General features: G+C 37.7%; 7 protein-coding genes across 7 annotated transcripts; 2 read left to right on the top strand and 5 right to left on the bottom strand.

Annotated features, from left to right (window-relative positions):
* Positions 1-291: 291 nt before the first annotated feature.
* GCK72_017379 (uncharacterized protein) lies at positions 292-1,513 on the top strand (the record flags this gene model as incomplete). The annotated part of the gene is made up of 4 exons (XM_003093819.2): positions 292-328; positions 378-579; positions 628-1,178; positions 1,230-1,513. 4 exons carry the CDS (start codon positions 292-294, stop codon positions 1,511-1,513), a joined length of 1,074 nt encoding a protein of 357 aa, XP_003093867.1.
* On the bottom strand, positions 1,226-1,528 carry GCK72_017380 (uncharacterized protein; the record flags this gene model as incomplete). The annotated part of the gene is made up of 1 exon (XM_053732054.1): positions 1,226-1,528. The coding sequence occupies one exon, from the start codon at positions 1,526-1,528 to the stop codon at positions 1,226-1,228; it is 303 nt and encodes a 100-aa protein (XP_053580967.1).
* A 1,010-nt stretch (positions 1,529-2,538) lies between these two features.
* Positions 2,539-3,018, top strand: GCK72_017381 (uncharacterized protein; the record flags this gene model as incomplete). The annotated part of the gene is made up of 2 exons (XM_053732055.1): positions 2,539-2,688; positions 2,734-3,018. 2 exons carry the CDS (start codon positions 2,539-2,541, stop codon positions 3,016-3,018), a joined length of 435 nt encoding a protein of 144 aa, XP_053580968.1.
* Positions 3,019-3,100: 82 nt separating this feature from the next.
* Positions 3,101-3,536, bottom strand: GCK72_017382 (uncharacterized protein; the record flags this gene model as incomplete). The annotated part of the gene is made up of 3 exons (XM_053732056.1): positions 3,101-3,227; positions 3,272-3,399; positions 3,444-3,536. The coding sequence occupies 3 exons, from the start codon at positions 3,534-3,536 to the stop codon at positions 3,101-3,103; spliced, it is 348 nt and encodes a 115-aa protein (XP_053580969.1).
* A 1,403-nt stretch (positions 3,537-4,939) lies between these two features.
* GCK72_017383 (uncharacterized protein) lies at positions 4,940-5,960 on the bottom strand (the record flags this gene model as incomplete). The annotated part of the gene is made up of 3 exons (XM_053732057.1): positions 4,940-5,102; positions 5,226-5,819; positions 5,917-5,960. The coding sequence occupies 3 exons, from the start codon at positions 5,958-5,960 to the stop codon at positions 4,940-4,942; spliced, it is 801 nt and encodes a 266-aa protein (XP_053580970.1).
* Positions 5,961-16,671: 10,711 nt separating this feature from the next.
* Positions 16,672-17,142, bottom strand: GCK72_017384 (uncharacterized protein; the record flags this gene model as incomplete). Its single annotated transcript, XM_053732058.1, has 2 exons — positions 16,672-16,994; positions 17,043-17,142. 2 exons carry the CDS (start codon positions 17,140-17,142, stop codon positions 16,672-16,674), a joined length of 423 nt encoding a protein of 140 aa, XP_053580971.1.
* Positions 17,143-17,808: 666 nt separating this feature from the next.
* GCK72_017385 (uncharacterized protein) lies at positions 17,809-18,394 on the bottom strand (the record flags this gene model as incomplete). The annotated part of the gene is made up of 3 exons (XM_053732059.1): positions 17,809-17,853; positions 18,054-18,117; positions 18,168-18,394. The coding sequence occupies 3 exons, from the start codon at positions 18,392-18,394 to the stop codon at positions 17,809-17,811; spliced, it is 336 nt and encodes a 111-aa protein (XP_053580972.1).
* Positions 18,395-22,983: the final 4,589 nt, after the last annotated feature.

Genomic DNA, 22,983 nt, shown 5'->3' on the forward strand with positions numbered 1-22,983 from the left:
ACATTTGAAGACGAAACTGTCTCATTCTCCTTTAGTTTTTTTCGCTCGCCCAAATTTTTTTCCGCTATTTTCCCCTGCGATGGTTCTGTTTCGTGCCTCTTTTTCCAATTTTCGAGTAGATTTGAGAATAGTATATGATTCATGCCGATTCAGGTCGACATGAGCGTGATTCAAACCTATAACTTTAAGTTAAATGGTGTAATTCTCAATCTTACTCGGCTACTCCTTGGCTGAGGTATGTATTTTTCGTAATTTTCTCTCTCCTTTTCCAACTAATCGATTTTTTGAAGTATGGGACGTCCAGAGTTCAATCGTGGAGGCAGTGGAGGTAATTTTCGTAAATTTTTCGAAATTAATTTAATCAATATCTTGTCCAGGATTCCGAGGAGGACGCGGAGGTGACCGTGGAGGAGGTCGTGGTGGATTTGGAGGCGGTGGCCGTGGAGGCTTCGGCGGAGGAGATCGCGTTGGTTATGGAGGAGACCGCGGAGGATTCGGTGGAGACCGTGGCGGCTTCAGAGGAGGTCGTGGCGGGGGTGATCGCGGAGGATTCCGTGGTGGAAGAGGAGGTGGTGACCGGTGAGAATAATTGAGTTAATTTTCAAAACATTGTTTGTATTTTTCCAGTGGCGGTTTCGGAGGACGTGGATCTCCAAGAGGTGGTTTCGGTGGACGCGGATCCCCAAGAGGAGGACGTGGATCTCCACGTGGTGGACGCGGTGGAGCCGGAGGAATGCGCGGAGGAAAGACCGTTGTCGTCGAGCCACATCGTCTCGGAGGAGTCTTCATCGTGAAAGGAAAGGAGGATGCCCTCGCCACCAAGAACATGGTCGTCGGAGAATCCGTATACGGAGAGAAGAGAGTCTCTGTCGATGATGGAGCCGGTTCGATTGAGTACCGTGTGTGGAATCCATTCCGTTCTAAGCTCGCCGCTTCCATCATGGGAGGTCTCGAGGACACACACATCAAGCCAGGAACCAAGCTTCTCTACCTCGGAGCTGCTTCCGGAACAACAGTTTCCCATTGCTCAGACGTTGTTGGACCAGAAGGAATCGTCTACGCTGTCGAGTTCTCGCACAGATCTGGACGTGATCTTTTGGGAGTCGCCAAGAAGAGACCGAATGTTGTTCCAATCGTCGAGGACGCTAGGCATCCACACAAATATCGCATGCTTGTTGGTGAGTGGATTTTACATGTGTTGTATTGAAATACTAATCGTTTCATTTCAGGAATGGTCGATGTCATCTTCTCTGATGTCGCTCAACCAGATCAAGCTCGTATTGTTGCCCTCAACGCACAAAACTTCCTTAAAAACGGTGGACATGCCGTCATCTCCATCAAAGCTAACTGCATTGACAGCACAGCCGAGCCAGAGGCCGTCTTCGCCGGAGAAGTCAACAAGTTGAAGGAGGAGAAGTTCAAGCCACTCGAGCAGGTCACACTGGAACCATACGAGAGAGACCACGCTGTCGTGGTTGCTGTCTATCGCCCAGTCAAAGGAAAGAAGAACTGATCTCTCAAAAACCATTGTTAATTTTTTGTTATATTGTTACATGTATACCCCTCTTCATGATCGTTAACACTTGTTTTACTTGTTCCTCAATAAAATTGTTGTTGATGTTTATCCGTGCTGCATTCTCAGGCTTTATAAGCTAATTTAAAATAAAGTTTTCTCTACCCTGATCGCCTAAGATTTGCTAATATCATGGGAACTTTCCTTCTATTCAGCTTGTTAAACTCGGAAGTGCTTTCCAAGATTTGCCGAGTGAATTGTGGAAAAAGGACTGAAAAATGACCGCTGCTCGCTATTGGGAAGATTTTTGTCTCGAAAACTGGTAGAAGCTTTAGCATTCCTTCGGCATCAGATTCATTTATGAGAATCAGTCCCTCTTTGCAACCGTCGGAGACCAAACCGGCAAGTTTTTTCACCGCCGAAGCAGTTATGCTGAGTTTCATGCTAATCTCTTGCTTTTATATATGACATTGAGATTAGATATATGTTTTTCAAAAATTACATTATTATTTTCATTGAATTTCAAAGTTTTAATGTTAAAAACTTTCTGAAATCGCTGATATTCTCGTCAAAAAGTTGACAAATCGCAATAAAAATATATTGGCAAGTGCGCTCCAGCGGGCGGGTCTCGCCACGAAAGCGACTTTCACCGTAGTGCCCAGCACTCTCTTGCCTTTTTTCGCTAATTTTCTCTTCTCCCAAAAAATTTTTGCCGTTTTTTCGCTAAAATGCTCGTCTTTTTTGCTTTTTTTTTATTTTTTCGAATGAAATCGACATGAGAATGCTTTAGTCACCATTATTTTCAAGAAAAAATCGCTGAGTTTAGCTAAAAACCCGATTTTGTTCTTAAAAAACTTCAACATGCTAAAAAATAATTGTAACGTAGTTTTTGAACTTGTTTTTAATTGTAGTTTGATAAAATATACTTGTATTTTTTAATATTTTAATTTTTCGTCACTCTTGCTTTGGTTTTTCGTTAAATTTAATAACTTGAATTTACTGTTATTGTTTCAGGTAATCAGATAATGTCGTCCACCGTACAGTCGGTTCAGACGTTCGGTCGCAAGAAGACCGCCACCGCCGTCGCTCACTGCAAGAAGGGACAAGGACTCATCAAGGTCAACGGACGTCCACTCGAGTTCTTGGAGCCACAAATCCTCCGCATCAAGCTCCAGGTAACTTTTATTCACATCTTTTATTTTTTATGTCTAATTTTTCAGGAGCCACTCCTTCTTGTCGGAAAGGAACGCTTCCAAGACGTCGACATCAGAATCCGCGTCAGCGGTGGAGGACATGTCGCCCAAATCTACGCCGTCCGTCAAGCTCTCGCCAAGGCTCTCGTCGCCTACTACCACAAGTACGTCGATGAGCAAAGCAAGAGAGAATTGAAGAACATCTTCGCTGCTTACGACAAGTCCCTCTTGGTTGCTGACCCAAGACGACGTGAGTCCAAGAAGTTCGGAGGACCAGGAGCCCGTGCTCGTTACCAAAAGTCTTACCGTTAAATTTTTGTTTTGTTGCAAAATAAAATTTGTTATTTAAAATTCATGTAACGAGATCGGAAGGCTTGAAATAAAAACGGAACAATCAGAACGTGAAGCTGAGCAAAAGCATGTCAATTACAAAAATGAAAAGAATTCCGGCGATGAGGTCTAATCTAGAGTGTCGAGCCTTCCTTGTGTATGGCACCTCGAACTGCTGTACTGGCTTTGAGCTGAAAACAATATTTATGCAATCGTTATCAAATTGTCTTCTCACCAGATGCATTCTGTCTGAATCTCGCTTATTCCTGTACCATTGATGGTACATGTCGATCTCTTCTGTCTCGCACGACTACACCGGAAGTCACAACAAGAGTTGAACATCTCACAAGAAGAGTAATCCGCCTGGAAGTTTTTTTGACTAAAATTTTCCTGGATCAACTAGATACCTTCGATATACATTCTTGAGTATACACTTTCAGGCCTGCTTCAGTATTCGGGAGAAAGAAAATGATCGGGACCACAAGAAGAACAGTTTTCATTACCAATTAGCTAAAAATGTGCAATTGAGATTAGAGTAAGGAGCGAGATCAGTGGAAAAAAAACTAAATAGACAGCCGTAAAGTAGTAGGAGACTTTGTTTGAGCAAGCAGAAAATTGACAGTTTTCATTGATTCTCTATGGAATCGAGCATGAAAAATCGAACAAAACTATCAGGTTCTAATGAAATTCCTGTGATTGGATGTTGAATAAATAGTTAGTTCAGAACACGACAACCAAAAGAAAAAGAGACGAATGACATTGACCCAGAAGGAGAATTAGGTGAATAAAAAGTGGGTAAAACGAGAAGAAAAGTAGGTGTTTATCAGTTTGCTGTGAACAACATTCCGAAAATCATTATATTATGATAAAATTCGCTAATCAATAAGTACTGAAAACAACAAAAAGAAAGAAAGAAAAAGACCACTGATGATGGACGATGCGAATTCAAACACAAAAGACAAAAAGGAGAAAGAAGACGGTTGACCTTCCCCAATTCGAAAAAAGGACGCCTTCATAATATGTGATGGGGTCAGTTTTAGACCTCTCTCCTTCTCGTTTTCTTCTTCTTCGTCAAGGTTACTTCACCGATGGGACACAACAGATGCTTCGATTCGTAGCCCGCTTCTTTATTGACCAATCGATTGAAAAATAGAGGAAGAAGAAGACTTTTGATAGAAAGTGCTGAAAAATGAAATTGACTGAAATTAAGATCATTCTTGTTTCAAATGTTCTCGTTTCTGAAAAAGAAATGGCGTTGACTGGCGCGCCTTGTGCGCCTTTCATTTCCTGATAAAAACAGTAAGCTGCGTTATCCGGCTGTTTTGAATCGGTTCGTTTTTCAGTTTTCATGAAAAAGGAAAATGTTAGCTGACGCGTCATTGGCTCTATTTGAACTGTAAACAGCAGAAGTATTCGATGAGGTTTGAATCAATTTTAGATGTTTTTTCCCCGATTTCTACGAAAAGATTATTTAGAACTGGTGCATTCCTTCCTTGAGTTTTTTCTCATCGAGTTATAACTCTTTTCGGAGGGAATTTACAGAAAAGTTAGCAACAAAAGGAACATGTCGACATGAGGAATAAAACTGACAATAACATCGTTTCACTTATCTCAAAGCTTTTTTGCTAAGAGTTAAATTTTGCAGAAATGAGATAAAAAACGAAAACTACAATGGTGTTCTGTTAGAGTTCGTTCGACTGACTAGGGAAGTTTTAGAGGGGAAACAGAGCATTTGACATACTGTAAAGGAGTTTGAAATACAGAAGTGATTTACTGTTTCTGAGGGCTCAAGATTTTGAAATTTTTATTTTATAAAAACGATTCATACAAAAATCAGATAAAAACCATTTCAAATCCGATAAGCGCGGAGGTCGGAAATCGGAAGTTGACTTGCCGTTTGGATTTAGTTACTCGACTTTTCAGTTGCGCTCCATACTGAAAAACGGAAATGTTCTGAAGAAATTTCAATGGAAGCTCCTTCTCCATCATAATTTCTAATTAAATAATATCGAGATTCGAGAGTGAAATGTTCCCATTGGCTACTGTCTTGTATAGTTGACATAGTTCTGGAATTGGAGAAAAATTAGAACAATTTCAGATTGACACAGACAAAAATTAGAAATATTAATACTCAATGTGAAACTTCTAGATTTTGAAATGTTTTTTTAATTTGATTAAAATTGACCAACCTTTGCTTCCATTCCAATTTTAAAGTTGTTTCAGACGGATCCAAATGCTTGATATCAGCTTCATACAGAACCTTGGCAACATCGAATCTATTACGGCGATGAGTGAAAATCGAAAAAAATTTCATGTTTTGGAACTTTCGGTTCGATTTCCATTCGTTCAAAAACCGAATTATATTCGAATCTGTGACATTTCTTTCGACCAAAAAAAGACACTTCCCTCTGAATCGAAACAAAAGATCGTCTACATCTATATGGGTTGAATTAAGATACAAGTTCTCAGTATTGTAAATCACTGAATCTGGACACAGTTTCCCATTGAGTTTGTACAAAATTGCAATGTATTTCTGGCTTGGAGAACTGGTAAAACAAGCTTCCAACTCTTCTCCTGTCATGTTTTCTGATAAACCAATACGACTGCTTGTAATATTTTTTAGACTTTGTGGCAGTCTATCACAGTTCAAATCAATTTGATAATCGATGGATGATCCGAAAAACGCATAAAAGTAGTTGTGCACGCATTCAATAATAAGTTCTGATTGGTTCCGTTCGTACATATACATAGATCCCCAGGAGAAAGTACTAGACTTGTACAAGCTGAAATATAATGGTAAATATATAATTAAAACAGTAAAAGTATTGATGACAGAATATTTCAGACTAAAAAAATATCGATAGTCAATTGAAAACGTACCTGCAATGAGCACCTCCTATTTTGAAACCATCAATTGAATTCATCTCTTCATTTTTTTGATCTTCATGCAGTGATATATGCAAAAGTTGATTTAAATCAGAAGATCTTGCAGTAATAGAAACTGTTTCTTTGAATATCTTGCGATACACTAGGTAGTCGATTTTTGTGAATCGATATTTTTGAATCAATTGAATTAAATTTCTAAATCTTTTGGAACAGAATGATAGAGCCAGTAGTTCTTCCAAACTGAAACATTCAAAAACCTCCCGTTGGACTACAGTCGGAAAGTTTAAAAAACGCATCGTTATTTCTAAAAAAACGGCAACTAAGATTCCTTCAAACAACGTTGAGATAGACAAGAAGAAGAATGCATGTATGTATTGCGCGTCAGCTGTCTGAAGGCTGTTTGATGACGTAGCAGGTTGAAAATCAATAAAATATATCATCAGTGCTAGTTGAAATAGATGTCCCCATTTTCTCAACTAACTTCAGAACAAATAAACAGAACTCACTTATTTTCTAGAATTTTTTCTCAAATTTCGTTACGGAAGCCACCCATTTTTCACTTCCCTTCCAAATACAGTACTCATCGACTCATCACATCTTCTGGAAAAGAAAAACAAGAGGAAAGTATTAAAATCATGTTAAAAACATGTAGAATAGAAACAAAAAAGGACAAACGTATACAAAAGTCACAAAACTATTTATTGAACAAGAAAATTTCACGATTATTCCAAGTTCGAGTCGATTTTTTGAAGAAAACTGCCAATCTGAACTCTGAAAAGGGGATTTCCTAAGCTTTAGGTACAAAGTCTAAAATTCTAAGATGTAAGTATGTAAAACTATTAAGAGACTTCTTCTATAACTTTTAGTCTGAAAGCTATCACTGAAAATTACTAATTATGGAAGAAATATAAGCTTATTCGTGTTCATTAAGGTGCTAAGACCTTTCTCTTTCACTTAAAAAGGTGGTCAGTGTATGGAATCAACTTCAGAGTCAAGATCAAAGAAGCAGTCAGATTGGATGCCGCCAAACGACAAAAAAAGAAGAACTTGAAGAACATATTTGAGAGATTCAAACGACAAAATCTGGAAATAGGAAAATAATCGAGTGGATTTTAGAGTCTCAAAAAGACGAAAATCCAATGAAATTGATGAAACTAGACAAATTTGTATGATGGAGAAAAAGCTATGACTCTTGGAATGTTGGATTTGCTGGATGAAGTCTTTGAATATTGCTGATAGACGGCAGTTTGATTATCGAAACCACTGAATTTGTTCTATCTCTTAATCTAAAACCGTTACCAGAGTAATGTGATCTATAGAACATTATTCCATATACCTTCATAATACGACTTCCGACCCGAACCCGCAGAAATCTACATTTTTGTATATTTTTCAGCTTATAACGTTGAGTTTGAAGGAAGTTATGCAACAATTTATGCTAAAATCACGAAGTACTTTTTCAGGTATGAAACTGCGCTCTAACATAATTAAAATGTTCCAAATAAAGCTAGGACATCACCATCGAAGTTTTGCTGAGTCTGCATGTCACTCTCACTTTTCTTTACTATGCATTGTTTTGCAAAATAATGGGTGCAAAATCTGTCGCTCCCAAAAGATCAAACCCATTATTCCCCTTGTGACTGGTCAAAAAAGAGAACATAAAATAGTGTCATGACTCCCCTTCTGACTAGTAAAAACATGAATCCAGACTCTCGAAGGAGACTCGTTTTCCGCCCGCATGACTTGTTCTTCGAAACTGAACTCCGCGACCAAACTTCGAGACGAAGGTGCTTCCGGTAATTCGAACAACCCGAGTCGTTTTCTTGTTTCTTTCAACTGTTTGGAGAAGAAAAGGGGACTGGATGAATGGGGAAGAAGACGTCAAGAATTGAATGATGATGTTTTCAAAGGTCAGTTTTTTAATCGAGGAAAAGTTCAATGTGCTATAGAATTGTTGCAACACGTGATCACTGAAATTGAAAAAGGATTCTGAATCCGCTTATATTACAGTCACCGTGTTTTTGTACGTGAACAGACAGTAACATCGGTGCCGTCGTTTGCCAGAGGTCGGTCCGAGCATGATAGCAAAAACGTGTAGCGCCTACCATTGCTAGATTTTACAAAGATTTTATTTACAATTGTACAAGATATCTGGAATAATGTTTTTGCGCTCTAATGATGAATTTTCCAGCATGATGCAGAGGAATGAATGAATTTATTTATTTTGATTCGTGATGAAGGGCAAGGAGCCACTGATACAACCGAAGTGAATTACAAAAAGATATAGAAACAATTTGGTGATCCGATTCTGGAGGACGCAAAATTAGGAAGTAAACTGTTTTTCCTTTTAGAAATAGTAAAAAAGAAAAACAGTTTTTGCCCTTTTTTGCTACCTCGTGAATAGGTCAAAAGTGAGAGAGGGGGGAGACTAGTAAGTAGAAATGTTGAGAGTGAGATACTTAGACAGGTTTAACCGTTTTAAATTATTTTTAAAACACCGGGAGGAAGATTTGACAGGAAAAACATGCACGGGGAGTGAATTCCAACAGGACAACAACCGGTTGGGCAAATACTGGGAACCGAATTTGGTTTTGTTAGATAAGATGGATTTGATATGATAGGAATGGCGTCTTAGGGACTGAAAGTGGGTAAAAAAGGTATAAACATGATTAGGGGAGTAAAACTCATTAGATACAAGTATTTTGTATAGATAGACAAGATCATTAATTAGTCGGCGGAGTTCTAATGACTCAAGTCCGTAGGCTTCCAAAGTATCAAAATAAGATAGGTATTCAAAGTTGAACTTTTTAGAACATCGATATAAAAATGATTTTTGCACAGACTCCACTTTCCGAATAAGACACTTCAGTGTTGGCGAGTACAATGTTGATCCATATTCCATGATGGGTCGGATAAAGACCTTATAGCATTTGAGCATAATATCGAATACTGAATTTTTGAGTACATTGAATAAGATGTTGATTCTGCACTGGGCTCTTCGTAAGATAGAATTTATATGGGAGTCAAACGATAAATCACGTGAGAAAATAATTCCTAAATCTCGTATATAATCACATTGAGGTAGGCGAAGACCATCAAGTTCAATATTGATCTTAGAGTTTACCCTCAAATTAGTACGTTTGGATTTGACGAAGGTAATATATTCGCATTTCGACGGTGCTACTTTCATTTGCCACGTTTGGCACCACTCCGATAACTTCATCAAATCCTTCTGAATAGTTGCCGCGTTTGGGGATATAATTTTCAAGTCATCAGCGTAAAGTAGCAATTCAGATTCTAGCTTGTCTCCAATATCGTTGATGAAAAGAATAAATAGTAACGGCCCAAGGACAGAACCTTGTGGAACGCCGGACCCAACTGAGGAAGTGTTGGAGCAGACACCATTAAGTAAGACTCTCTGGGATCTCCCCGAGAGAAAATCATTGATCCATCTGAGAAGCTCACCTTGTACACCATATGCTTGTAGTTTGCTAGCTAATTTAAAGATTGATATGGTGTCGAAGGCCTTTCGGAAATCTATATACACTGAAGTGACGGGATTATTTTTCTGCAGATCTCTGATAATCAATCCAATATAGGTAAGCAGTTGTAACTCCGTATTCATTCTTGATCTAAATCCGTATTGAGAAATTGATAGAAGTTTATTCCGCGTTAGGTGTTCGATTAATGACCTCCGGACCAGTTTCTCCATAACTTTGGAAATTGAGCAGGTTAACGATATTGGTCTGTAATTCCCCGGGTCAGAGCGGGATCCTTTTTTGTATATCGGTATAACTATAGCAGTTTTCCAAACAGAAATCATGAAGCTCTGCCCTCTTCTTCCGAAAGTGATTTAAAATCTCATTTTTCGCACTTCAAAACCAAAGTCCTTAATGTGCACTCCCTTAAATAGCAATTCAGTAAATATCTAATTCCCGAAAAAGCGAGTTTAAAAACCTAGTACAAGTGATCATAAGGACTGTTTAGTAATTGCCATAGATAGTCGCTGAAACTGAGCAAAGCAACAAAATTAAACAAAACTTCAAGTATAGCAAACGCTACCTGACATTCCTACTAAAAACTAGAAGTTTACGGCAACATCGACTTCAGATGATAAATGCGTGTTTAGTCGGTTTCCCCACATGAGTTATGTACTTCCCTCTCCCCATGTTTTCTTGAGTAGAGGGTGGACACAACCTATTTTCTCGATTATCGAAAGAGGTCAACATATAAGACGGGTGAAATTTCAAAAGTTCAGATAATTGAAGAAAAATTTCAAAAATTCAAGCATTTTTGGACCACTCCATTAATACTGTTTTCTTTTCTTTCCCGTGTTTATGCCGCTAGAAAACAGAATATAAAGCAGATTTATTCAAAATCCAACAACTTCCTTTTTATCTTAACAAACCACATATTTAAGTGAAAAAGATGGAGCAGATTTATTAAAATATAAAAATTGGACAGAAAACATAAATATGGACGGGGCAGATTTTCCAAGGTACAAACTCTGGACCAACATTGAAGATCTGAAAAAAAGAAAAATTTTCACGTGAAGTTTATTTTGGAGCAGATTTTTCAATTTGAAAAATCTGGACAGAAAACTTAAATTTTGTTATTTTTGCCGTGAGTTCCAACTCATCCGTTTTTCGTGGTTTTAGGGCAGAAATTGAAAAGTGAAAATTCTGGATCGGGCGGTATGTTAAGAAGGTGAAAAAAATAAGAAATTTAAATATCTCATTCAACACCGAGTTGCAAATATTATTAATTTTTCGTAAAACGAGGAAAAATAAAATTCTGAATACGCTGAAACCAACCTAAACTCTACCAACAAAATGTTCCGAAAATTACCAATTAGAGCGCTTCAATTTCTAATTTTTCAATTGTTAAACCGAATAAATATAACAGAATTTTTCTACATTTGTTACATTTGAGTATTGTTCGGTTTCAAATCATCAACACATCCGATGCGAAGTCAGCAAATTTGGAACCAAAAAGAAAAACTAACGAAATTTCGAAGTTCCACGTGTGCGAAAATGTTGTTTTTGACACGCAAACTTCTGATTGTAGACGTAGATTTTTTTAAAGTTAAACATCAAAACAACCAGAATTTTCTCACTTTGCACCGGCTATACAAGTTCGAAATTAGAAATTGAAGCGCTCAAATTGGTAATTTTCGGAACATTTTGTTGGTAGAGTTTAGGTTGGTTTCAGCGTATTCAGAATTTTATTTTTCCTCGTTTTACGAAAAATTAATAATATTTGCAACTCGGTGTTGAATGAGATATTTAAATTTCTGAATTCTTATTTTTTTCACCTTCTTAACATACCGCCCGATCCAGAATTTTCACTTTTCAATTTCTGCCCTAAAACCACGAAAAACGGATGAGTTGGAACTCACGGCAAAAATAACAAAATTTAAGTTTTCTGTCCAGATTTTTCAAATTGAAAAATCTGCTCCAAAATAAACTTCACGTGAAAATTTTTCTTTTTTTCAGATCTTCAATGTTGGTCCAGAATTTGTAACTTGGAAAATCTGCCCCGTCCATATTTATGTTTTCTGTCCAATTTTTATATTTTAATAAATCTGCTCCATCTTTTGTTAGTCTGACTCCATTTATTATCATGATTATTGAAAAGTTGGCATAAATCTGCTCTAATTTGGAAATTGTAGCAGTAATTAATGATTTTTTACGAATCAAGTAGATTTTCTTAATTTTCCAATTCCAGAACCATAATTTAAACCTATTTTGAAAATTTAAAAGTATCGCTGCTTAAAGAAACAGATTTTTCTTAATTTCACACTTTCAAGTAGTAAAATCGAAACTTTTGAAATATCAAGCGTCTTATATTTTTAGAAGACAATTTGAGAAAAAGGTTGCAGATGGAGGGAAAAAGAGATTGAAGTTTGAGGGGGCGCATTATAATTGAGACAAGGATGAGAGGGAAGTTCACTTCCTGGTGGGAAGTGAGATGACGTCTGAGATGGGAAGGAGCAGAGAATTCATGGAGAGGAAGAATCAGAACACAAACAATGTAAACTTCAGAACGAGACAGGTAACAAATTTCGAGCTGAACAGTTGTTTTGAATCGCTGAAAGATACCTATTTTGGTTTTCAGTACTGTAATTCGGAAGAAAAAAAAAAGAGTTTCTCCCATCCAGCCAACCCTTCCAAGAATGTCATCACTCTTCTGAAGATAATCGGCGGAGATTTTCCATTGTATTGACCAGTCAAAAATTCCCGGGAGACAGGTGGGAAACCAAAAAAAAAGTGAGTTTTTTTTTGAATGCTCTCGTCGGGAATCTTCAGATATTTTCCAATTTGATGTTTTTGAAGAAAAGAGATCAAAAACGACTCCTTTTCTGCAAATCCAGCTCTAAATAACCTGAAATGAAGGTGTGACAAAACCATGCCGCATAGTTCCTGAAATGGGAGGAGCCAATTTAGCCCCACTCATTTCTTGGAGACGTAATTGTCTGAAAATGTACGCAGAAAATATTATACAGAAAAATACGTTTTTAAAAATATAAAAAAGTCAGAATATCAGAAAGAAATGGGTGAGAAAATGCAAGGAAAGAACAACTCTTAATGGGGGGAGAGACGTTTGGATATTACTTTGGCTAGACAGGGAATTGAAATTAACAAAAGAAAATAATTTAAAGTGATTGAAAAATAAATAAAAGCAAACCAACGGATACAAACTGAACCAAACATTGAAGTACCACAGAGTGGACAGGAAAACGACTAAACTCCACTGAACGATAGAGCGAAGATACCCAGAAACTATTTCGTGTCTTTCCTTTACAGATAGAACTAAATTGTATATGTTGGGTAGCATACATAAGGTATAAAACATGAAAGATGCGTAAGAAGACATGTAAAAACAGCGGAATGTTACCTGAAAGAAGCTCAATTACTTAGAAAACAAAATATTGATTCAAGTCTTTTGGCATTTTTCTGGTTCTTTTCCAAATGGGTCTAGCGAAATGGCAAAAGACTTATGAATCAACCTAATAGAATGATAAATAGAACCAACCTCAGATGCGACTCCATATTTTGCAAAAAAGAGGTAGGGAACTATAGCACATAATGACACTCCGAAATATCCAAATCCATAATGCACTCTACTTATCTCTAAAACATTTCTTTCGCGTCTACTCGTTAATTCCATAACTATCGCGTTTACTAAAAACACAATAGTTAAACCTATTATATTCGTGTAGAGAGGCGTCAAGTCTCTTGGACAACCGAACCAGAAGCCATAGAAAGATGCTACAAACAATAGTAAATGGCGGAAGAATCCATTAAATGCAACGTCGCATCTCCATTCGTCTAACTGATACAGTAAAGGCATTTACTGAAACAAAATACTTTCATATAAAAGAAGAAAAATTAAAAAAAGAAAGAAGGAAAAAGAATGGGTGGGATAGGGAAAAGAAATAATATAGGGGAAAACGAAAAGAAATCAATAAAAAAGAACTGAGGGAAGGGGGAAGAGGGGATAATAACCTGTAGAACAAGTCTTCAGTGAGGGGGAGAGGTCAACCATCTGCTCGATGTGACATCATCTGCCAATGACAGAGAACAGAAGAAATGTGGAACACGAGGGGAATATGGGGCAGGGAGAGAGATCTTGATGGAGAAGAGGCTTGTTTTGTGGTGCAATCTCAAGACGAGCGGGAAGATGCTGCAATTTTTTAAGGACGAATTTATTCACATATGTTGAAAGGGAATTTCAAACTCTACAGCGCGTTTTTGACTTTTGTTTTGTAAGTTTATCACTCTCTTAATGCAACGTTTCACTACGTTTTCACTAATAAAGTCTATTAATTGTATGAAACTGTGTTAACTGTCGTCTTATTTTATCAGAACCCGAACACCCCGTACTTATACGCGGGCAACTTTGTAATTAAAACTCCATTCCATAAAAAGTTAGAAAAATGGGAATGGGGTCGATCCCCAGATCTTCCTACCACCACAGGTTTTTCGCGAGTAGACGCGTTACGGATGCGAATGTTGTGCTGAGTCTTTACGGATCCGTGACGACGCTTCTCGCGATCGGTCGTTCGCGCGCGACTCGTATTTCTCATTCGCACACGGACCGTTTATGGATGTCCAATTTTTCAATCGACTGCTCAGATACGAGATCGCGTGAGGATGGTTTACGACGTCCTACTGAGCGACTCTGATTGCTTTCGCAAACGGATCGTATATGGATGATTGGACTAATTTTTTCTCTCGCTGCCAGCTCAATTTTTATTTTTATTTCTAATAATTTTTTCCTATTTTTTCTCAAATTTCTTTGATTTATTTACTTTTTCATGGTTTTTCAGGCTGATAAAATTATTAGAGAACGATTCGAACAAAATGAACAACAATTTTGTTGAGGTTTGTCTATCGGCGACTTATAAATACAGTATAGGACTTCTATTTTTCAGAGTGATGTCGGAAATCCAAATAATGGAATAAGGTGCCGGATGTTCAATATGTTTGGATGAATCATGCAGAAACAATCTACTTTCAAGCAGTTTTTCGGTGAGTGAGCGATTTATATCCAGATAAAAATGAGAAAAATAAATTTTCAGAGCATCAAGTGTTGCCTTGGCAAAAACGGACAGAGGCAACTACAACGAGATTTTGGCTTTAAAAATCGACAAATTTATGGATATTGGCACAAGTTCGACACAAATCGACAAAAAATTAATATTGTTTCAATTAATTCTATATTAGTTTTTTTTGTTGACATTTCTATCTTTCGTTCTTGAAATTTTAATTGTTTAAATTATTTTTTCTGAAATAAATAAGTCATTATAAAAAGCTTTTTGCTTTGAAAACCAAGAAAAATGGGAAGGGAAGGGCAAGGAGAGCAACCAAGAATGAACGGATCGCGCACGGACCCGTATACGACGTTCGCAAACGGTACGGTTATGGATCCATAAGTCTTTTTTTTCGGTACCGATATGGACCGTTCGCGATCGTCTGATTGTTTGCGAACGACCTGTGACCAGTACCCTTTACTGCCACGAGGCCATCCAACATCTGGCTGAGAGTGCAGGTGGTTGTCATTACTAACCCGATAGTCCACACCAATTGACACTCGTGTTTTCTATGATGAAAAATGACCAAAGTTTCGGAGCGAAAATCCAACTTTTCTACAGTTTTGCACTTTTTTAGTATTGTCATTCAAAAGAGCAGATTTGAAACTATTAGGATGATATTATTATATGTAGGCTGAGAATATTATTATTATATGAGAAACGAATTTATGAATTTAGAAATCTTACAAAAATGTAAGAAAGAAAGGGGAGAGGGGTAGAGGAAAGGAAAGAGAAAAACACATCTTAACGGGGAACGACAGGGATGGAGGGAAAAATAAATTGAAAATAATAATAAATAAAGAAATGAGGGGACTGGGGATGGGGAAAGAGAAGGGAGTGGCTAGGAGAACGAAGTGGAGGTTGATACTCCTGGATTCACTGCGGTCAATCCTGGGTGACGGGGAGGTAGCTGAAATTATTAAATAAGAAATATCTGATTGAAATGCCTTCTAACCACGGAACCTCAAAATTTTAGAATTAGACAGACTTGTCACGGGCCGGGCCGGGCCGAAATCAGGAAAAATTTTGGCCCGGCCCGGCCCGGCTCGGCTCTTTTGAAACATTTTGAGTTTTTGATTTTTTTTTAGAAATTTTTTGAAATTTTAGGAAAAATGTGAATATGTATGATAATTTAAGCATTTTTACTCTATTTTTTCGAAAAATTTCAAATAAAATTTGGTAAAAACGGGTTCCCATTTTTTGAAATCAGGACAAATTTTGGCGCGGCCCGGCCCGGCCCGCCCGGGCCGAACTCAAGAAAAATCTCGGCCCGGCCCGGGCCGGCCCGATTTTTGACAAGTCTGGAATTAGATGCTCACGTCACAGTCTACTCTTCCTCTCCTTTTTGAAATGGTCGACAGGTTAGTTCATACTTGCAGAATATCGGCCTGGCCCGGCCAGGCCGGTAGAGAAAGTTGCCGGCCCGACCCGGCCCGGTCGGCCCGGAGTCAAAAAATGAGCACAATTTTTTCACAAAATTGTTCGAAATTTTTTGAAATTTTCATCAAAAATAGTCAAAAATCCTATGTACACTTGAGTTTTATCGATATGTAAAAACATAGTCGAAAATTCGACTTTTTTGCAAAAAAATCAAAAAAATTTTCAAAAAAATTCAAAATTTCAAATTTTTGTACTGTGACCCGGGCCGACCGGGCCAAGCCGGGCCAGGCCGGCCCGGCCCGGCCCGGCCCGTTGCAAGTATGGGTTAGTTAGTGATTCGGGACGGTAATCAAAAAGGGAATGATTTGATATCTGGGGTATAATCGCAAAAAATGTGTGAAGAAAGTGAAACTAATCACTATAAAACAAACTTCAAAATGCTAAAAAAAACACATTACCCCATGGAATCGAACCAAACTCTTTTTGATTATCACCCAAAACCACTAACCTCTTGACCACACCACCAACGAAAAAGAGCGTAAGAGTAGACTGTGACATAATGGCTCAATTCTTCGACTAATGACGATCTCGATTGCTAAATTAGTGCCAAACTTCGATAACTTGTAGCTCGGAGCATTTCGGCCTAGAGATTCCAAAACTTTGTGGAAAGAGTATTGAAGTAGTCTTCTGAATTTCACTAAATTCGAATGAAATTCTAATAGATTGAGATTCTGTTACGAGGCATTTCAATCGGAAGAGTGATTAGAATCGTCTCAAATTGTTGGAATTGAAGTTTTGAAAACTGACAGGCATTTGGAAAAACTTCCCAATGACCGAGAAATTTCTTTAAAAGTGTAGAGTGTTTTCCAAAACCTGTCCGTTCCCGTGCTCCGATCCCAATTCAGACAATACCTGAGTATCGCTCCGAACAGTGCTATGACCACCAAATACGAATCAATCCAGGAAGCAGCGATCTCCGGGATCTTAACGATCAGAGTAGCTTCCACTGCCGAAACCACGATCATGACGACAAGTATGGCCGCGACAATCAGTGTGGAATGCTTCAGCACGGACATCTGGGTGATTGCCACATCCGCTGACAAGTAATGAAATATATTTGTTGTGACATTTTCTGAATACAAACCCATCATTGTGCCGAAGATGACCAGCTTGAAGTTGTCGGTTTCTGGTCCTGATAGTGCGGGGACGTGAAGACATACGAACGCAAGGAAGAGAGAAACCATGAGACCGAATCGCCTCTTCTTCCACTTCTTGATCTACAATTAACAGCTATAAAATTCTGTTGATCTTCAACTAACAACTCTACAACTGTTTTGATCTGCAACTAACAACTCTACAACTGTTTTGATCTGCAACTAACAACTCTACAACTGTTTTGATCTGCAACCAAGAAATCTGCAACTGTTTTGATCTGCAACTAACAACTTTTCAACTGTGTTGATCTGCAACTAACAACTCTACAACTGTTTTGATCTGCAACCAAGAAATCTGCAACTGTTTTGATCTGCAACTAACAACTTTTCAACTGTGTTGATCTGCAACTAACAACTTTTCAACTGTGTTGATCTGCAACTAACAACTCTACAACTGTGTTGATCTGCAACTAACAACTCTACAACTGTTTTGATCTGCAACTAACAACTCTACAACTGTTTTGATCTGCAACCAAGAAATCTGCAACTGTTTTGATCTGCAACTAACAACTTTTCAACTGTGTTGATCTGCAACTAACAACTCTACAACTGTGTTGATCTGCAACTGACAACTCTACAAAACCTGTAAAAGTGATTGTAAACAGACGAAGTCAAACAATCGGATAGTTCAAAATACTAATGCACCATGCAATTTACAAGCATATAAAAGTGCATGCAATAACCCACGAATGGAGCTTAAAATTGACTGCAAATGACTCTCCACTTCCACTTCAATGAATTCTGAAATTCCGAAAATTTAACACCTGTGATTTCAGTTATTATTTCGGCAAAAAATACAGCTTATGAAAGTTAAGGAATGCAAGTATGAAATCCCAGAACTAGGGTGTTTCATCTCTGAATTGTTATTGAATTTGGTGAGTATGTTGTTTTTGTGTCTTATATCATACAAAAAATGATATGAAGTCAACCGACAAACAAACCTTGGTGAGGATGAAGTTGTAGACGACGAATACGGCCTCACTTCCGCTTGGGAACCCGATAGACCTGCAACATGAGTACTTTTCTTCTACCAACATTTCGATTTCAGATCTTACGAGAACCCAACAGAGAAGTTGGTCAGGAAGTTGCTGCTTCTTTCCTTATGGAATTGCTTGATAGCAAGTCCAAAAATCGCCAGCAGAACGCACACCATCGCAAACATCGGTACAACTACTGGGTCCTCATCATCATCTTCTTCTTCTTCAACTTCTTCGACTGGGGCATTGTCCAAGACTCCTCTGATGTTCCTGATGGCAGTGGCATGAATCTCATGCCACTCCATTTCCTCAACCACCGGACGTTCGAGTGTTTCTTCCGCGTCCCTCGTAACCGCATCCACAGTTTGAGCTTCAACGTAGCGGCAGCCAATTTCTTCTGCAGTTTATTAACCCTCTTTTTCTCATTTTTCAACTCCCGCGATGGCTTTTGGATGATCTGGGGCTGAAACTTGTTCTCTATTTACTTTTTGACCTGTGTTACTCAATTTTAGATCAGACAAAAAATGAGACGAGACGAGACCAGACCAGACCAGACCAGATCAGACCAGACCAGACCAGACCAGACCAAATAAATATTATTTTTTACTCAATTTTCAGACATTTTTACGCTACTTTTCATTAGCTTTTTGGTTTTTTAGGTTAAAAATGTGTAATTATAGTTTCAAACACTTACCGGAAACTATTCTCGCACAGTTTTGATTCCGGCGGACAAAAATGAACAGGAAAAACATGAAAAGTGAGAAAAAAGCGGTATTATAGTTATTTTCAGGACCGGAAGTCGAAAAACGTTGGATTTTAGAAAATATATATGCGAAACTAGTTTGAAATTTTTTCAAATTATTTTTTAACTAGAAAAAACGAAAATTGATATGAAAAGGGGTAATTAAAATTGATTATTTGCCAGTTGGCGCCTCGCAAATTTTCTCAAGGTACTGTAGTCGCGAAAGTACGCAACGTGTTTGCGGACTTGCTTACCGTACTCAGCGCGAAAATTTTTTCGCCGGAATCGAGCGACAGACAATTTTTTCATCATTTCTCACCCTTTTGGCTTCGGCCGGTGAGCATCTGTTGCGGATGCTCTTTTCAATTTTTTTTAGTGATTTGCGAATGACAGAAGAGTGCGCAGTGTCTAGAAAGTGCTGATTTTTGCGAATTGTGAAGATTCGCTTCGTTAAAAAAATCTTTCGGAATTGCTGCAGTGACCAATAAGCGATATTTTTTTCGATTCGCTGGTACTGTCAGCCAAAAACTCATTTTAGAACAGTGAGCACCGCGGAAGACCGTCCAAACGGGGCCATTTTGTTCTTACTTCGTTGTTTTCACTTCTGTTTTGTCGACCACTCCGTTTTTAAACAAATATTTTCTTTTTTCTTCGAATTTTCTTACTCGAATACTGTAATTTCTCCTGTTGATGTATGTCACGCAAGTTGAAGTTCGCATTTTGCGACTTCTTCTTGTTAAATGACAGAAAAACGTGAGTTTACGTGTTTGAATTGAAGATTCGAATGGGAAAAAGATCATTTTGATGTTGAGAAAACCACCGGATGTGCTTGACTTCCAGTAGTGGGACCAGCGTTGTCGGGACAGAATGGTCGGACGGTTGGCGGTGCTCATCTGTTTCCCCTCAAAAATCAATGTTCGTTGTTTTCTCCTCCTCCAGAAACATACGAACAGTTTTTCGAACTCAATACCAATCAACCTCGTGACAACTGATTTCTAACTGATTGGTATGTAAGCGTGTGGGAGATTCCGTGACTGTGACTAATGAGAATACACTTTTGCGAAAATCTGCAACTAGCTCGAAGGAAGCGCGTGCTTGCGAAACAATTCAATTGATAAAGAATTAGTAATGAAACATGGACACGAGAACTGGGAAAAAGTATAGAATAGTTGTGTGCAATGAGTAATATACCACCGAAGAAAACCCGTGAAAATCGGTTCTTTGTTTTTTTTAAACTGATTTTCTTTGGTTTTTATCGGTAAAAAACCCGATTTTCCTTCGATTTTCTCCAATTTTCTCCGATTTTTTTGTTCGAAAGTTTAAATTCCGCCGTTGATCGCCACGTTTCTCTGAACTCCACACGTTTTTTTCCTAGATTCATGAAAAATCGAAGAAAAATTGGTCTTTCGTGGGGGAAACCCGAAGAAAAATCGGTTTTTGTTCGTTGAAAATCGGCGAAAACAGATCAAAATCGAAATTTATTTCTAAAAAGCAACGAATATTTTCACAGGTTTTCATCGGTTTTCAAGAATCTATTGAGCTATTTGAGTGTTTCCGAATTTAGATTTTCTCGATAATCTGAATATGGTGTTGAGATCGTTAGTCTTCTCTTGTCGTTTCTTCTCATTCTCGTGTTCCAGTTTCATGTTGAGAATTACACTGTCTCATACTTTACTATAATGTAGTCTAGTTATCTCAAATGATCCTTCTAAATCTCTACAATTATTGACTTTCCTCGACATCATCGGAGCCACAGGACGAGAAGACTTCGAAATGCCATTATGGACTGTGTGTGATTTTTATAGCAGCATTGAATTTCAGAGTTTTCCTGTAGAAATGTGTCGTCGTGAAGTGGATCGCCAAATGCATCTGAAACTATAAAATGAGAATATCGAACAATTTCTCTCATTTTTTAAAAAAAAGTTTAAGCTCTGCCGTTGGCTATCATGTTTTTCTGAACTCCACATGCTTTTTTTCTAGTTTTATGAAAAATCGAACAAAGTTGAAAAATTATAATTTTTGATGGAAAAACTCAAATAAAAGCAGTTTAGAAACAGCCCGCCGTGGAGTTTAAGCTTTCAGAAAAAAATCGAAAAAAGTCAGTTTTTTCACCGATTTCTTCAAGAAGGGAAACCGCAGGAAATTGGTTTTTGTTTCTAGAAAACCGCCGAAAACAGATAAAAATCAACTTCGGGTATAAAATGAGAATATGGTGCAGAATTATTGTGAACTGATGGGATGGAATACTATGACTTATTCTCTGGCTTTGCTTCACAGAAGTTCTGGAGACTGTAACAGAGATATCCTGAGATTTTATGTTTGCATCTGGTGAATTGGGGCCTGAAAATCATGAATTCTGAACATGAGAAAGAATCTGGAAATTGAGAAATATTCCAGGATTTCGGAGGTCATTCAGGTATATCACACATCACTTCTTTTCGAAATCACTGAAAAGTCGAGAAGTTGGGAAGGAGCCACCGCCTTATTGTCTCCTTTTGTCATCACCATTTGATATGCACGCTTGGCCTTTTGGATAACATGGATGTCTAGGAATCGGATGTCGAAAGTTCGATTCCATCGAGCTCCAAACGTTTTTTGTATTCTTTGATATTGTAATCCTGGCGTCTCAAGCTAAACGGAAAAAGAAGTTTTTGGATTGAAATTCAGAGAACTGGAGGAACAGAAACTTTATCGAATGATTTGGGAATACCGAATTTTTAGAGTCTCTTTGATTTTCAACGAAGAGCTTCTACATTCGTAGTTTTAGCTAAAATGTCTTGAGAAACAAGAAGATTCTAAATTGTGAAGAAAACTTGAAGAATAAGCAGCAGAATTGGTTTTTTGATGTGAGAAACAGTCAGATTTTACTAATAATGGCACAGACGAAACAATTGAATTATCAGTTCACAGGGTCGCTGGAAACGCCTTTGATCTAAATGTCCTTTTCACTATTTTCGAGAATCTATCCAGAACTATTTAATGACATCAAATGATCAACATTTCAGAAACTCTTTTGCCAGATACAACACTATCCAAATGATTTCCAACTTTTTCTGAGTTCAGGGAAATCGAAAATGTTGGAGAAAGAAATGGGTTCAATTGTTATAGGGTCAATTGTAGAGCTTCATTTTGTAGTTGATTGTTTCGTGTACTGGTACTTCCTAGAGAGTTGTAGCCAATAATTCACAGAGTCTTCACATTTTAAGCGATTTCCTGAAACGGTGAAAGAAATTAGGAATACGACAATTGCAATACTGGCCATAAAGAATGTTACGTTTTCCGGTTGAAAATGGTTCAATTTGGGAGTGTGCCACGGCTTGTCTGATTATCTCACATTGTTAATTGTTTATGGAATGTGTAGACCAAATGTAGAGTTTCATTTTTATAGTTGACGATATTTTTGTACAACCCCTTCCTGAAAAGTTACTGTTCATCAAAGTATACAAAAAAATCTGAAAAGACTGTGAGAAGTAACTTTGCCGACGGACAACTTCTTAGGATGTGATCGTACAAAAATCTAGTCAACTACAAAAATAAATGTCTACTTTTGATCTACACACTCCATCAAATTATGACACTGTGAGACAATCAGTGAAGACGTGGCACACTCACAAACATGAAAACTTTCAACTGAATACTGCAATTTCGAAACTCTCCGAACGAAGAAGTACACAATGGTCTGATATCCGGATAGGATGCTTTTACAAGTAGAATATCCAGTTTTTTGCAATAGATTAAAAACTCTGTTTGATTTAAAATTGAAAAAAAACATTGTGATTATTTAGCGAACATACAGTACCCTCAAAAAGGTTGGAAACTTCAGCTGATTTCATTTGAAAAATGATGAACTTTTAGTGTTTGTCACGGGATTGATGGTGGTCTTATACTATCAGCTTTTATAAAAACTTCAGATCACACCTAGATCTTCATTTTTGTAGTCAGCAACTTTTTCCCACAAGCACTTTCTGAAAAGTTACAGGGGATTACAGTAGCTTTGACCAATTACAGTGCAAGAAGTTGAAATTTTGGAGCTTTTCACTTTCAGCACCTGCAACTTTTCAGAAAGTGTTCATGCTAAAAAGTTTTTGACTACAAAAATGAAGCTCTTGGTGTGATCTACAATTTCTATGAAAGTTGGTAGTATAGGACCAT

Source organism: Caenorhabditis remanei, chromosome V (genome assembly GCF_010183535.1).
Source record: "Caenorhabditis remanei strain PX506 chromosome V, whole genome shotgun sequence".
Classification (NCBI taxonomy): Eukaryota; Metazoa; Nematoda; class Chromadorea; order Rhabditida; family Rhabditidae; genus Caenorhabditis; species Caenorhabditis remanei.